This window comes from Choristoneura fumiferana, chromosome 26 (genome assembly GCF_025370935.1).
Source record: "Choristoneura fumiferana chromosome 26, NRCan_CFum_1, whole genome shotgun sequence".
Taxonomy (NCBI): domain Eukaryota; kingdom Metazoa; phylum Arthropoda; class Insecta; order Lepidoptera; family Tortricidae; genus Choristoneura; species Choristoneura fumiferana.
The window spans coordinates 10,554,925-10,571,189 of record NC_133497.1 but is presented as its reverse complement, the minus strand read 5'-3'; the positions used below and the strand labels follow the sequence as shown (position 1 = coordinate 10,571,189).

At 40.5% G+C, this 16,265-nt stretch overlaps 1 protein-coding gene across 2 annotated transcripts; it reads right to left on the bottom strand.

Moving 5' to 3' along the window:
• CCT7 (chaperonin containing TCP1 subunit 7) lies at positions 1-16,226 on the bottom strand (the record flags this gene model as incomplete). Of its 2 annotated transcripts, none has more annotated exon segments than XM_074107835.1 (12): positions 1-131; positions 1,153-1,287; positions 2,921-3,090; positions 3,925-4,079; positions 5,103-5,278; positions 6,999-7,132; positions 8,462-8,573; positions 9,797-9,872; positions 11,167-11,232; positions 11,971-12,066; positions 14,613-14,711; positions 16,140-16,226. In XM_074107835.1, coding segments are annotated over 12 exon segments (1,353 nt in total), but the record flags the coding sequence as incomplete, so codon positions are not given.
• Positions 16,227-16,265: the final 39 nt, after the last annotated feature.

Here is a 16,265-nt window from a genome sequence, read left to right as displayed (position 1 = left end):
GTCGCAGAGCTGTCTCGGGATGGACTCGAAGGCGCGCGCCACGGCCGCCAGCAGCAGCTGCTCCTTGCCGGCGACCCCCTTCGAGTACTCGCGGAGGTGTTTGGATATTTCCATGTCGATCGCGCCGCCGCCTGCCGGGGACGAGAGGAAGGCTGAGTTTCCGCCAGAGATGTGTTGCGAGGAATGAGTCTTTCATGAACTCACTCTTTATTGCGTTAAATGTTGATGAAGATTTCATTTACCTAGCTTTGCACAGCACCACTGATGGAACTGAGCGTAGCGAGGCGAGCTAAACGAAGCGTTTTATTAGTTCAGGGGTCATTCAAGTATTACGTAAGCAGAATTTTAACCCCCCCCCCCCCCTGCTTACGTAATCGTTGGTATACATATATATTTTGAAATCTAGTCAGGTTTCTTCATTGTTATTCATGTGAATTTGTTGCTAGTGTCGCTGCTTAAGTGACTAGATAAGAAATAAACAAGCTGAGATATGCACCACATATTTGTGTCTGTACTCATGTCCAGTGGTGGTGTAGGGGTATAGCACGCAGGAATGCTGAGGACCTGGGTTCGATTCCCAGCGCTGGTCTCTTTTTCTGTTTTTTTTTGTGCATCTATGTTTCAGTTTGTATTTTCGACATAGTTTATTATTGAAATGAAAATATTTCGAATTGTTCGAGTTTTTGCCAATGAATAAAATCTAAATCTAATTGAGTCAGTTTAATTCTGAAGGTGTGATGTATATTGTGTTGTATTTATTTATTGAAATATAAGTATCACAAAGATATGGACGTTTTTAAAGTGTCAAAAGAGCTCTGCAACGGACCATCACGTCATATGCTATGACGACCATAGAGTCCAAACTAAATTATTTTTTCCAGAAAGAGATGTAATGCAAACTTCAGTCACTCGTCTTTCTTATTTTTCAACAGATATTGATGATTTATTCTCCATTGTTCGCAGACAGCTTGTATCGTCGAAAACATTGATGCATTCCTAATCAAAACCAAGTATTTTACCCTAGTATTTTTACCTAGTATTTTCCCTAGTACATTTATCTAGTATTTCCCAGGTACTTTAACCTAGTATTTTCCCCTAATACTTTAACCAAGTATTTCAACCTAGTATTTTCCCCCTAGTATCAGTACTCACCGGCGACGAGCGCGTCGTTCTTGATGCTGCGGCGCACGATCATGATGGCATCGTGCAGAGAGCGCTCCGTCTCCTCGAGGAACTGCTCGGCGCCGCCGCGCAGGATCATGGTGCACGTCTTAGCCGCGGGGCACCCTAGAGGAGATTTACTTTATTAAAAAGGTCAATCAATTTTTTCTTGTTTATTCTGTCCCGTTGACCAAGAGACAAAAGGTGACAAAGTTTCTTAAAAAAACCTTTTAAGCCGAGTTTAGACTTGCAAGAAAAATCGTGCAAGTTGCATTACATTGCGAGATTTGCGAGGCCGTAAAGCCAACGATTTAAAAATAAAGTTCTGTTAAATACTTGTGATGTATACATATCATTTAATAATATTGTAAATCTGTTTAAAAAAATATATACCTCGTTGAGTTTCTTGCCGGATTCTTCTCAACGGAGGTTTTTCCGAACCGGTGGTAGATTTTTTTTTTGACATTCATAAGTGCTTGTTGTAGCCTAAATTGAATAAAGATATTTTGACTTTTGACTTTGAGTAGTGTTCAATCCAGCGCCGCAATGTAATGCAACTTGCGCGATTGCTCTTGCAAGTCTAAACTGAGCTTTATAATATATGCTACTATGCTTATGAGATAGTCTATAAAAATAACGGGCTTGTAACTAAGACAAAAATGTAAGCTCAATGAATTACTACAGAAAACATACAAAAACTCGTGGTTTAAAAGAGTTGTCAAGGGAAAGTAACCACGGCAACGAGATATAAGGAAAAGTTGATTGAACCAGATATATTTGGGATTATAGATCGTCTATTTCTTAGGGTTACGTATTCGTAGGGTCACAAATGCAACCCTATCACTGTCGCTCCGCTGTCCGTCTGTCTGTCACATACATCTAAATACAAACTCCCTGTCCACTGAAGAGGAGAATGGATTTTTATCTCGCTCTAGGGACAAGCGGTTTTGTTCTAATATTTATCAATCCTAGGCGAACAGTGAACCAAACAAGTACAACTAAAATTACTTCTAACTAAAATGATATGAAATTAAAAAGCAACGTTATTATTACCGGCCGGCTCGCCACCATTTTCGCGTCCTAAAGGAAAGAAAAGGAAAGAAAGGATTTTATTCAGGAAGTGTTTCGGGAAATAGGTAAATGGAATACCAGAGAAGGAATGTGTGTTGGATTCAGTAGAGATGTCACAGATCTGTCACTTGTGTTGTGTTTAACCGCTATATGTGAGTATTGTGAGTGATGCTTCACTTATAGTATCGTAGTTAATGTAATGCCTGTTGCTAGAAGCATTGGCATGCCTTCCAGGATAGGCAGTTGGTAGTTTGCACCGTAAGCTAGAAGAGTACCATAGGGCCCACAGATAATATGATAGTCGATATTGTATCTCTGTCCCCCGATCTGCTACCGAAGTTGAAGCGCCGTTGGCGGGATGGCCAACGTGGAGCTGAGCACGGCTCCATTAACATACCTACCCTCCACTTATTCCCACCCATCCATGTCTTTAACAGTTTCGACTAGCCACTCGGCCATTCCGTTTGTTGAAGGATTCTCTTAAGGCTCTGGAACTACTGTTGTCGACTCACCAGTAAAGATATTGTACAATATACAGCTTCACTATTTCTGTTCCTATCCTACTCCCACCCACCTTTTAACGCAAACCCCTATTGAGAATGTTATTAACAGTTCTAACCAGTCACTCAACCACTACATTTGTTGAAGTATCTATACCTGTTAGTGTAAAACATTGTTGTCGACTCACCAGTGAAGATATTGTATCTCTCCCCGCCGATCTGCCTCTCCGTGAAGTTGGCGCAGTGTCCGAGGGCCGAGGGCGGTATGGAGCGAGTGGAGCTGAGCACGGCGCCGCCGCACGCGCGCTGGGTCCGGCGCAGGTCCTCGTCCGGCACGCGACCCGCGCAGAACATGTCGCTGCGATAGACACGTTTCATCATCATCTCAGCCTATACGTCCCAAAGCTGGGCACATGCCCCTCAGAATGTTAATGGGGTAACAGGGTTCGAAAATATCCAATATTTATTATAAATATCAAAATATCGGATATTTATGATATGAATCCATTTTGTATGAAAGCCATATTATTATTTGTAAAATAAATTAAGTAAAATCGTTTCTCTGCATGTCAATTACTTTCTTTGTAAAAAATTATAGAATAAACACAACAAAAACTTACTCTTTCGTAACGAAATTTATCTGAAACGACTGACGCCATTAACGCCGGCAGAAGTGTTGCCATTAATGGATAAGAACTTACTATTAACGAGTATCTTTTAAATACTCCAACGCCATTCACATTTGGGAAGTAGAAATACAGTAACAAAGGCCAAAAACTAGCCAAAAATTACTTAATAATATAAAATTTTTAAACCATTTTTGTATATCATAAAAAATCATTTGATATATATCCTCGCACCCTGTGGGTAACCAACTTTTTTTGCCAAAGTAAAGTCTCCTGCGTTCCTCACGACAGTATTACTCAGTACAATGGAATAAATTTGATTATTAATAATAATACTAGAAACTACCTATTACAGCCTCATCCAACTGTGATCCTCACAAATACATCAGTAATTGGATCCGTTGTTTATAATCATTGGCTGATAATAAAGTATTACTTGCAGATTATTTCGTTCCCAAGTACCTTACTTTCAATTAAAGTATTTTAACCTAGTATTTATCCCTAGTATTTTCCCCAAGTATTTTAAGCTAGTATCCACAAGTATTTAACCTAGTATTTGAACTCACCGGTCGGCGAAGTACTGCGTGGCAACGTCGCCGATGGGCAGCTTACTCAGCACCACGTTGGCGCCGCTCTTGTGCAGAGCCTCCAACTTCTCGTAGAGTATCTGCCACTCGGCGTCTACCACCTTTTGGTATTCTTTCACGTTGTCCACGCGGACCTGAGGGGGGGGGGGGGGGGGGGGGATATTTTAGAGCATTGCACGTAACATGCTGCGACATTGACGTAGCGGCAGTGACCCCGGCATTTAATGCTGCAACAGTGACGCCGTGTCATTGACGCTGCGACAATGACGCAGAGGCATTGACGCTGCAATGCTGACGCCGTGTCATTGACGCTGCGACAGTGACGCCGTGTCATTGACGCTGCGACACTGACGCCGAGTCATTGACGCTGCGACACTGACGCCGTGTCATTGACGCTGCGACACTGACGCCGTGTCATTGACGCTGCGACACTGACGCCGTGTCATTGACGCTGCGACACTGACGCCGTGTCATTGACGCTGCAATGCTGACGCCGTGTCATTGACGCTGCGACAATGACGCAGAGGCATTGACGCTGCAATGCTGACGCCGTGTCATTGACGCTGCGACAGTGACGCCGTGTCATTGACGCTGCGACACTGACGCCGAAGCATTGACGCTGCAATGCTGACGCCGTGTCATTGACGCTGCGACAATGACGCAGAGTCATTGACGCTGCGACACTGACGCCGTGTCATTGACGCTGCGACACTGACGCCGTGTCATTGACGCTGCGACACTGACGCCGAGTCATTGACGCTGCGACACTGACGCCGTGTCATTGACGCTGCGACACTGACGCAGAGGCATTTGACGCTGCAATGCTGACGCCGTGTCATTGACGCTGCGACACTGACGCCGTGTCATTGACGCTGCGACACTGACGCAGAGTCATTGACGCTGCAATGCTAACGCCGTGTCATTGACGCTGCGACAGTGACGCCGTGTCATTGACGCTGCGACAGTGACTCCGTGTCACCGACGTGGCAGCACTGACTCCGTGTCATTGACAGTGCGACACTGACGCCGTGTCATTGACGCTGCGACAGTGACTCCGTGTCATTGACGCAGCGACACTGTCACCGAGGCTTGGACGCTGCGACAGTGTCTACACGTAGCAGTGACACCGCGTCTCCAGAACCGCGGCAGCTACTCACCTCAGCATTGTCCCTTTCAGCCTTCAGCTCCAACTCTATGTTTAGCAGCGCGATCTTGCAGCCGGCATAGCTCTTAGGCTGCATCTCGAAGCCTGCGTAGGAGAAGGTCTTCTTGAAGGCCACTCCGGCCACCAGGAAGGAGTCTTCTAGCGCCCCGCCGGACACTTTCTTCGTGCCTTGGGGAGGAATTAAAAAAATACATATTGTATTGAAGAAGTATATACCTATGATTGGTGCCAGATTGCGCTTTTTTCATATGTGATTTTTAGGGTTCCGTAGTCAACCAGGAACCCTTATAGTTCCGCCATGTCTGTCCGTCTGCCTGTCTGTCTGTCCGTCCGCGGCTAATCTCAGAGACGGTTAGTACTAGAAAGCTGTTATTTGGCATGAATACATATCAGTCACGCCGACAAAGTTGTAAAATAAAAAAACTAAAAAAAAAATTTTAGAGTACTAACTTCCCATACACGTAAAGTGGGGGTGATTTTTTTTTCTCGACTAACCCTATAGTGTTGGGTATAGGTCTTTTAAAACCATTGGGGATTTTAAGATGATTTTTCTATTCAGTGATCTGTTTGCGAAATATTCTACTTTAAAGTGCAAATTTTAATTAAAATCGAGTGTGTGAAAAAATTCAGAATGGTAGTAAATATATCAAATTTACAAGGAAAATTATAGCGGCTAAGACTTCTTGAGAATTATTAGTAGTTTAAGGGGCTGTTTCACCATCCATTGATTAGCGTTAACCGACGGTTAATGTGATGCCGTCACCGTCTATTCGAACAAAACAAATAGAGACGGCATCACACCTAACCGCCAGTTAACACTAATCAATGGATGGTGAAACAGCCCCTAAGAGTAAATAACAGCCTAAGGTATAAAACATACCTCAACTTGGGAGATTCCGTACACAATACGAAATCCTTTGAAAAATATTACTTTTTCGTAATGGCTACGGAACCCTATCCTGGGCGTGTCCGACGCGCTCGTGTCCGGGTTTTAATTTTAATAATACGCTCTGAAGCCTCATGTCTACTATCATGATCCACACAACACTCTTCAGTAATTGGATCCGTGAGTTTTAATCACAGGCTTCTTAAATTTAAGGAAATATTCATCTGGTCAAATCAAGTTAATGAGGGCTATCGCGAATGAATTCGCCGCTAGAGGCGCTAGTGTAGCGTGAGGTCTCCGAAATGTCAAATCTCATAGTTTTTGGGTGAGCTACGCGGGTTTATTTATAATTAGAATAATTTTGTGAATATTTTGCAATATCTGAAATTAATTATGGCAAATATGCGTTCCGGGGCAATGAATGTCTGTGTTTTGAGACAGTTTTGTCTTTCGGAAACCTTTGTCCTCCCTTTTTTCCGAACAAAACAGGGACTATGCAACACTGTGGCATGCTCGATATTTATATGGTACGGTTTTAAGGTGTATTAAATATGATTTTAATCTAAACTTTGTTTTCACGCCCGTAATAACAGACTTTCAAAACCATACTTAAAAACCTCACGCAACAGTGCGCCATCTAGTGAGACAAAAAACGATAGCCCTCATTCCTTCAAGAGTAGCCGAACATCGATAAGTCGACGCTGCGACATTGACGCCGAGCGAGTCATTAACGCAGCGGTAAGCCGCATTTACATTTATCTGCCGTGTTGTGTCGTGACGCATCAGAACGGCATCGGTTTCATACATTTTATATGGTTTTATGTGTCACATCAAAGCTATAGAGAGTGAGAGAGACAGAGAGCATCACAACACAACGGATAGATGTGAATGCAGCTGTAGTCACGCCGAGTCATTGACGTAGCACCACAGACGCTGCGACATTGACCCCGTGTCACTGACGCAGCTCCACTATCCAGCATCACTTTTAAGTAACCATCTCACCAATCATATCCAATGGGAGGAGCGGAGCATCCAGAGACAATACTGCATCCACCACCATGGCGGAGAAGTGGTCCTTCTGTCTGTGTATCAGCTTGGAAGACATTGCGGTGGCAGCGCATTTGCGGAGGAGATCCCTGGAAATATAGTTGGCGTAAGTATGTTTTGGTAAAAGGGGGGTTTCAAGGCAGGTGGGGGGTAGCCTCATTTCTACTATCAGATCGACATGGTGTTTCAGTAATTGGATCCATGTGTTTAATCATAGGCTGAATATCAAAGTTTATATCACACGAATGGGAAATGGATGAACAATTTAGAAATGTTGATTTTATCATTAGGACCCCAATGACCTTCGATCTGAATCTCTTAGTTTTCTAATGACTTTTGTAGCTTATTAATTATATTAACAACAACGGCTTTAAGCAATATAGTATCTCATATTTACTTCAAAGTTCATTGTCTTCGAGATATTGGCATCAAAGTTTGAACAATTTTAGGCCAAAAAACTGGTTTTCTGGCCATAACTTTTGTGTTAATACGGTATTTGACAACTCCTGATTTTGCCATATCTTAATATTATCATGAAATATAGATATACAGATAGTGTTTAGCGAAGAGAAATTTAAATCGGTTGAAAATTGGATTTATTGTGATTTTTTGAATAATCTATATACCTGTCTCTTTCTCAAACGCTTTTCTCTATGCAGCAAGTATGGCGGTACTGGCGTGTGACGTCACATGCCAGTATGTCTTTCTCCGTCTTATCTTGAATTTCAAACCTTTATAACTTTGTTATTTGTAAAGGAAGCTTAAAAAATTTGTTTTTCTATTCGATAACAGGCATTGTAGTTTTAATTTATAAACATATATAAAATAGTCAAATACCGTATTAGTTTCAAATGAAAACCCTCGACCAGTTTTTAGAGACGTCAAAGACGAACCCAAATATGTATATTTCGTATGTGTTAGATCTTTCACGTCAATAGAGATACGAAATAAGTTTTTTTTTTTCAGACAATGTTTAAAAAAATCATACAAAATTAAGTATTCATTTCAAAATCCGGTAGACAAAAATGGAGATAAAAGATTGGAGAACCAATAGCCGTTTGACTAATAATTCTATCTGTCGTGCAAAAGTAGGAGATACGATTCAAAACTTGTCAAAAATCGATGAAAACCTCGGGTAGCCCCTTAACTGAAAAAAATATCACATTTTTAAGTAGCATCAATTAATTTAAAAAAATTAAAGAGTTTTCTTTACCGCCAAATTACGACAGTCCATTACGGGTTGTTCCACAGTCCAGAATAAAAAAACATTCAAAAAGAATTGATGTCTCTTTGACTCTATCGTTTTGGCAGGTGACTCTAACTGGCCGAATAATACTGACATGGAAATACCGACCCTGATTTTTCATGTACACGCCCATAGAAACCTTAAAGTAGTGAGCATGGTGACTGGGCCTTACCTCTGCTCCACGGGCGACTTGCTGTCCATCTTCACAGCCAACTCCTTGACCTTATCAACCGCCAGCTTAGAAGCGGTTCGCACCGCGCGCACCAGAATGCGAGGATGGACTCCTGGTGACAACAACACAATATAGTGTTGGGTCTGTATCGACTGGTACAAAATTGTTCATGTTTGACTTATAACTCGATTCGATTTGTAGCATTCGAGCATGGAGGATGTTTTTTCTTTTTTTTTTTTTTTTTATTCAGCTGGATGGCAAACGAGCAAGTGGGTCTCCTGATGATAAGAGATCACCACCGCCCATAGACACCTGCAACACCAGGGGGATTGCAGATGCGTTGCCAACCTAGAGGCCTGAGATGGGATACCTCAAGTGCCAGTAATTTCACCGGCTGTCTTACTCTCCACGCCGAAACACAACAGTGCAAGCACTGCTGCTTCACGGCAGGATTAGCGAGCAAGATGGTGGTAGCAATCCGGGCGGACCTTGCACAAGGTCCTACCACCTGCAAAATGTAGACAAAATGTGGATGTAGACAATATCTAATTTAGCTATTTCCGTTTCTTTGGCTAGTTGAAGTATAATTTTGATAGTGTTTTATGCGGCGATTAACCTTAACAGTGAACAGTGATCACAAAATTCTATATTGCTCTCGTGTCTGACATTTTTTAATGCGCAAGTTGTCTCCGCGTGGTTTCTGGAATTTTACTATCAAGTTGCAAAAACTACAATCACCGTACAACGTGCCTCTCAAAGAGAGTTTACCTTGACACTGGCGAAATTGTCCTATTAATTAGGACAGAAAAGCCATATTTTAAAAGAGAAGAAGAAGAAAACTTATAACTTTTTTTCTCTGAAACCATTTATTTTTCAGTATTGTTATAAAACAAACCTAACCTAACCTATAGAGTTCTACAGGACCATTTAAAAAATTATGAAAAATGTACGGTTTCAGCAGGAAAAAAAATTATGACTTACAATAATTATGACAAATTACATTATGACTTATAAAATTACGGCAGTCGAAAGGATCCCTATAATATTATGCAAGTTATATAAGAGGGATCAAAAAAGGCGAGTAGCGTGGATTACGATGTGAGCGCACCGAAAAGTTCTTCATTCATTCACGTTTTTTTGTAAGTTTTATTTTTCAAAATGTCCGGGTTGGATTCCCGAGCTGGGTACATTTTTTTTTTAAATGTATGAATGCAGTTTTTCTTGTTACTAAAATCAGTAACATAGTTCTTAAAAACAGCTCTTCGTGTGCCTTATTCTTTCACACTTTCCCATACTAACCGATCTTAATGTTACACCCTGTATAACTCTGCTTACCTTCTTCAACAAAAGGCTTGAGTCTCTTCAGAATCTCTCCAGCCAAAATCACCACCGAGGTGGTCCCATCGCCAACCTTAAAAATAGTTTGTTTTTATATATTTTTATTATAAACACCTAGTCTAATTTACCATAATGATATAATGTAACTCATAATAATAAATTGTCCTCAAACTTTTAGGAAATTGGATCCGTTGTTATAATCATAGTACAGCTAGGATTTGACATAGTGTTCCCGAGGACTATAGGCTTTTAGCCTTTTTTTTGGTGGCTAGAAGGTGGTAGGACCTTGTGCAAGGTCCGCCCGGATTGCTACCACCATCTTGCTCGCTAATCCTGCCGGTTTTTTATTTTATTTGACTGGATGGCAAACGAGCAAGTGGGTCTCCTGATGGTAAGAGATCAGATCACCAACGCCCATAAACATTTGCAACACCAGGGTTATTGCAGATGCGTTGCCAACCTAGAGGCCTAAGATGGGATACCTCACGTGCCAGTAATTTCACCGGCTGTCTTACTCTCCACGCCGAAACACAACAGTGCAAGCACTGCTGCTTCACGGCAGGATTAGCGAGCAAGATGTTTGGTGATATTTAAGTAAAACATTATCTTATTTTATATTGATTGAAATAAATGCAATTTAAAATACGTATTGTTTATTTCATAATTGATTTGATGATGGCTTTCTTAGGCTGTCTCAAAAATAGCTTTAGCCTTAACATAAGCCTATTACTTGAAAAAAAAAGACTATCACAAAAAAGACAAAGGCTTTTATAGGCTCCAAAAAAAGACTCCATCGCAAAAAAGGCCTAAAGGCTTTTATAGGCTCAAAAAAAGACTCCATCACAAAAAAGGCCTAAAGGCTTTTATAGGCTCAAAAAAAAGACTATAGGCTCATAGGCTTTTTAAATAAAGGCCATTAAAGGCTGCTTTATTAGCCTCTAAAACAAACCGATAGTTTAAATTACTAAAAGCCAGGCCTAAACACTTAATATACATGGCATCATCATAAATAATAGACCTCCAGTTGCTTCGGTCAAAACCAATAGGCTCGCGCGGCTCCACTTTTTAATATTACCTCAGCGTCCTGTGATTTGGCATTAAAGGTCTGCCATATCCCTAAAACAGAACCGATAGTCTTAAATTTAGGGCTAAAAGCCAGTCCTCGGGAACACTAATTTGACACTTAATATACATATAGCATCATCATATCCCATTCCTCATAGCTCCCCCATAGACCTCCAGTTGCTTCGGTCGGAAGCGGCTTTAACCAGGTCCTCCGTCCATCTCGTTGGTGGACGTCCTACGCTGCGCTTGCCGCGAGGTCTCCACTCGAGAACTTATCGGCCCTTCGGAAGAATTATTATTACCTCAGCGTCCTGTGATTTGGCGATGTCCACAAGCGTCTTGGCGGCCGGGTGGACGATATCCAACAACTGCAAATAAAAATGGGAACTAATGTACAGATTAACAGCCTTATTCATAAAATCCTTAATTGAGGTTTGATCGGTCTGTTACTTAGCAGACTAAGGCACTTGTCTCACCGCCAGCGAGGAAACGATTGGCTATCGACTATTTTCTCGCTCAAGAAACGAACAAAAGATATAAGATCCTGTGTGAGTAAAAGAGACATATATTAATAGTTGATCGCTGGCTGTTCACACTGTCGGCGAGAACCCGCTCTTACATCTTTTGTCGCAGCGACAAGAGCTATAAAACTCGCTGAGCTATAGATACTCGCTCAGCGATGTCAGCTTGGCGGCCGCCCCGCACGAGCGAGTCGAGTGGAGCGAGTAATCGCCCGTCGCACGCGAACACTCGCTTACAGCCGAGCGACAAAACTACACTCGCTTCTCGCTGCTCGCCCACTCGTTTCTAGTTACTCGCTCTACTCGCTTCTCGCTCATCGTCGGCGGTGGGACAAGTGCCTAACAGACTTACAAGCTTTTGCATTTATAGTATTAAGTAGTATTAGTGGGATATTATAAATACGAAAGCTTGTAAGTCTGTTTGTTACTTCATCACATCTAAACCGCTGAACCGATTTATATGACATACAATAGTTTTTATCCCGGAAAATTGAATAGTTCCCGCAGGATAGAGATAAACGAACTCTACGCGGTTGGAGTCCCGAGCAACTGTCTAGTTATTTTAAAATAAACAATCTCCTGTACCTTCATGATGGTCGCTCCGTCATTGGAGATGACAGCCTTCCCGCTGTGATCCACGATTAGCTTGTCCATGCCGCGAGGGCCGAGCGTCGTGCGGACCTGGAAACAATCGTAAACTAACAAACACAAACCCATAGCAAACTAAGTACTCTACGTAAAGTTACATGAAGCCTCATGTCTACTATCATGATCCACACAATACTCTTCAGCAATTGGATCCGTGAGTTTTAATCACAGGCTGAATCAAAAACAACTGATATTGCAATCGAAGTTATATATAACATATTAAAACATTCCATTGGCACCCTTTGTGAAACGGAACCCTAAAAATTAATTGTAATTCTAAATATCCCTTTCAAACCCAGCCAATACAATGAGGGCTATCGCGAATGAATTCGCCGCTAGAGGCGCTAGTGTAGCGTGAGGTCTCCGAAATGTCAAATCTCATAGTTTTTGGATGAGCTACGCGGGTTTATTTATAATAAGAAACTAATTATGGCAATTATGCATTACGGGGCAATGAATGTCTGTGTTTTGAGACAGTTTTGTCTTTCGGAAACTTTTGTTCTCCCTTTTTTTACGAACAAAACGGGACTAAGCAACACTGTGTTTGCTGGATATTTTTATGGTACGGTTTTAAAGTGTTTTAAATATGATTTTAATCTAAACTTTGTTTTCACGCCCGTAATAACAAACTCTGAAAGCCACACTTAAAAACCTCACGCAACAGTGCGCCATCTAGTGAGACAAAAAACAATAGCCCTCATTGTGTGGGTTAATTACATTAGAATTTGAATTTAACATGGATTGTACATAAGGTTCACTGTCATAACTCTTACATTTGAATTTTGAACTTGACATGTATTGTACAGTCACCAGCACCAATATCTGACACAACAAGCTTGCATAAATATCTGATATGACTATTTCTAGCGCCGGAAGGACGTGTCAGATATTTTTGCACGCTCCGCTGTGGCAGATATTAATGCTGGTGACTGTACATAAAGTCCATTTTCGTAACTCTTTTCATACTCGGCTGGGTTCGAAAGGGAATACATAGGTAGTGCCACCAGAGTTGTTCACTTCTCGTGGCACCTATGCCTGCATTAAGGTGCCACTTTTTGGTTTTCACCCATAAACCAGACAAGTGTAGTTATTGGTAAATTGCAAGATACGCCATTTTTCAGTTACCAATGTAAAAAATTATGACAGCGCCTTTTGGAGGCGCGGAAGCGATGTCGACATCATGGGCTAAACTGCAAACAGCACTGATAGGGCCAAATTATTTCCTTAATTAAATAAATCCTGGAGCTACACCACACTAAAAGTAATAGGCAGTAGTTCGACTTCACACTAGCGCCCGAATCGACGCACGCACACAGCCAAGCGTCATTTACACGGCCGCTTACCAATCTTCGCAAGACAAAACTACGCAGTGCCACGCCGCGCAGTCCGGTCGCTGGCTGGTCGAGTGGTCTGCCGCGCACAGTTACCCCCGTTTCGATTCCCTAACGTGGCTATAGCGCTCGGTACTAACTCATAAGAATGAGATTTTTTTATGTGATAAAATTCAACAACACGTCGTCGTTCGAACTTACCGCAATAGACGCTATTTTTTCTATTACCAACTTATAATTTAACTAATAAATAGATAATCTTAAAATTAACATATGTTTTATTCCTACACCTAAAACTACACACATGCAATAAAAATCTACACACTTCTGTTTTACCCTAGCGCTCCGCCCAGCCGTAGGTATAAATTTCAAGAATACAGCTGAGTCAATCTACTGCCTATTACTTGTATTGTGGCTACGCTATGGTAATTTATAAACAACCTCTGTATTCCGCCCTGAGCAAGTGCTTTATAAATGGATTGTTTTTCATTCTGATAATTTTTTTCTACTGTGCGATAGTAATGATTTATAAATGTGCCAGCCTCCCCAGGGATTTACTTGTGTGGGCGTTTCGAGTGCGGTCAGGACATGTTCCATTGAATAAATTTTTAAATATGATGAAAGTAGTTCAATCCCCCATGTGCACGGATTGTAATAAGATTGAGGACTTAATACATTTTTTGGTGGAGTGTGTATTGACGAAGGATATCCGCGAGAGGTGGTTGAGTGATTTGGACCTGTTCAATGGTGCAGTGAATGTTATTTTGAGTTGTCCGGTATCGGAAGATGCAGTACAAATTTATCGGTTCATCAAGCACTCCTTTGCAGCCAGATAATCTGGATATCGCAAAAGGAGTGTTTGATGAATGTGGACATCGAGTCTTTCAATGAGGCTGGCATAGTCACACTGGTGCATTTATGCCTCAAAAAAAAAAATAGAAAAAAAAAAAAACATTTCCAATATCCTCTTTCTAAAATCTCATCAACAGGTCTATTTTCCTGCCATCCCTTGGAGGCTACAGCAGACCTAACACTACCTGGTGGTGACTTAATATTTACATCCTTAAACATTGTTCTCACCCATCCTCCTATTACAGAGCGAGAAGCCCCCTTAACTGTCCCTGTTATTGTTATGAAAAGAGCATTTAAATTTGGGTTCTCTTGCCTTCTGGCCTTTGATAATGAAATAAGCTTGTGAATATGATGATGAATTGGACTCTTATATAAAAAAATAAAAATAAGTCTCACCGCATCCACAACCAGCTGGCAGGCGTTGATGTTGGAGATGAGCTGTGGCTTGCCCTGCGACTGGTCTGTACCCTCCTTCAGAACTAGGATTTGAGGTTGCTGCGGAAATAACACAACAAGTCAGTGAACCAGAGGCTCGCTTTGAAATTTGGTTGTATGAACTGATACAGAGTTGAGAGATTATATGTACAGACAAACAATTACATTTCTAGGCCACTAGAGAACCTTGCCATAATAAATAATATTGGTTTATCATTAGCAATGCTTATTGGATGACATAGAATGTCACAATGACAAGGTTCTGCCACAAGGCCTAGGAATCAAATTGGTTGACTGTACTTCTCTGCTACAAACCGTGCCACACAGGTATATCGGTGTGACACATATTTGGACATAGTTTTGCAAAATTGATCATTTAATTTATTTAATTAATAAATTAATTATTTGTGTTATTCTTTAACTTTGCTTGAGTGGTCTGATAGAATACTTATTAATATATAAGTTAATGTCTACTCCAATAATTATTCGCTAGACTTATTTTCTTTAAAACGAATTAATATTTATAAACGGTTTTTAAAGAAAATAAGTCTATAGCGAATAATTATTGGAGTAGACACATTAACTTATATATTTTTTCATTAAATTGTGAATTTTGATGATGTTTGTATCATGTGTGTTCTTCAGTGTGAAGGCGGAGATGCACTAAGGTTGCAGGTGACCAAAGTAATCGGTTATAGTTCATTCATACATATTTATATGGTTTGGAGCTTGCAAAGTAACATCTTCTGAATGAATTAAAATCATTTATTTTTAACTTAAAACAGCATTTGTAAATTAGCAGTTAAAATTTCCTAAATGGAAATATTTTTTTACACAAAAAGTTAGGGAGCCCATTAACTAGGCTACTTTTATTTATTTTATTTATTATTTGGCCGCAGGCAACAGCTAGTTACAGTAAAATAGGATTACACACTACTGGACTACACATCTGGACCTAATACGCCTTAGAAATGTGAGACCAAATTCAGAACTAACTTGAGTATGTCCCAATGTATTTAGCAAAGGGAAAGATTTACTTATTTTGTGTATTTCGGCTTGAATAAGTAAAATTATATAAAAAAGTTACCATTTTAGTCTCTTTTATGTGAATATTTGCGAATCACATGAACACCTGTGAGCAAATGACTAATTCATAGACAACTTTTGTTTTACGGTATTCATAACCAAAAAAATAAATTTAATTTAACAGAAACTTTCAGTTTTAAGATCATTTTAGATTACCAGCCGCTCGAAACTAAGCCACAACAATAAAAACACTAATTAAACACAAAAAACGCAAAAACAAAGACACAGATGAATATCTGCCGATTTCCATCAACTATTTTCAAACACTTTTTTTAAGAAAAGTACACTGGTGCCACATGAAATCATAATATAATTGAAAAATTTATAGTTAATAGGATCGAAAAATAGCAATAGGATAAATAATAAGCTTAAGATTATTATAGAAAAATTAAATTAATTTACCATTTTGGATATCTAGAAATCAACAATCCAATTTTAAAACTGACAATGACATTGACAGTTCGTGCATGACGGATCGCCATTGACCACCCATAGACTAAGGACGTGGTCAAGGTACTTCTTCATCGT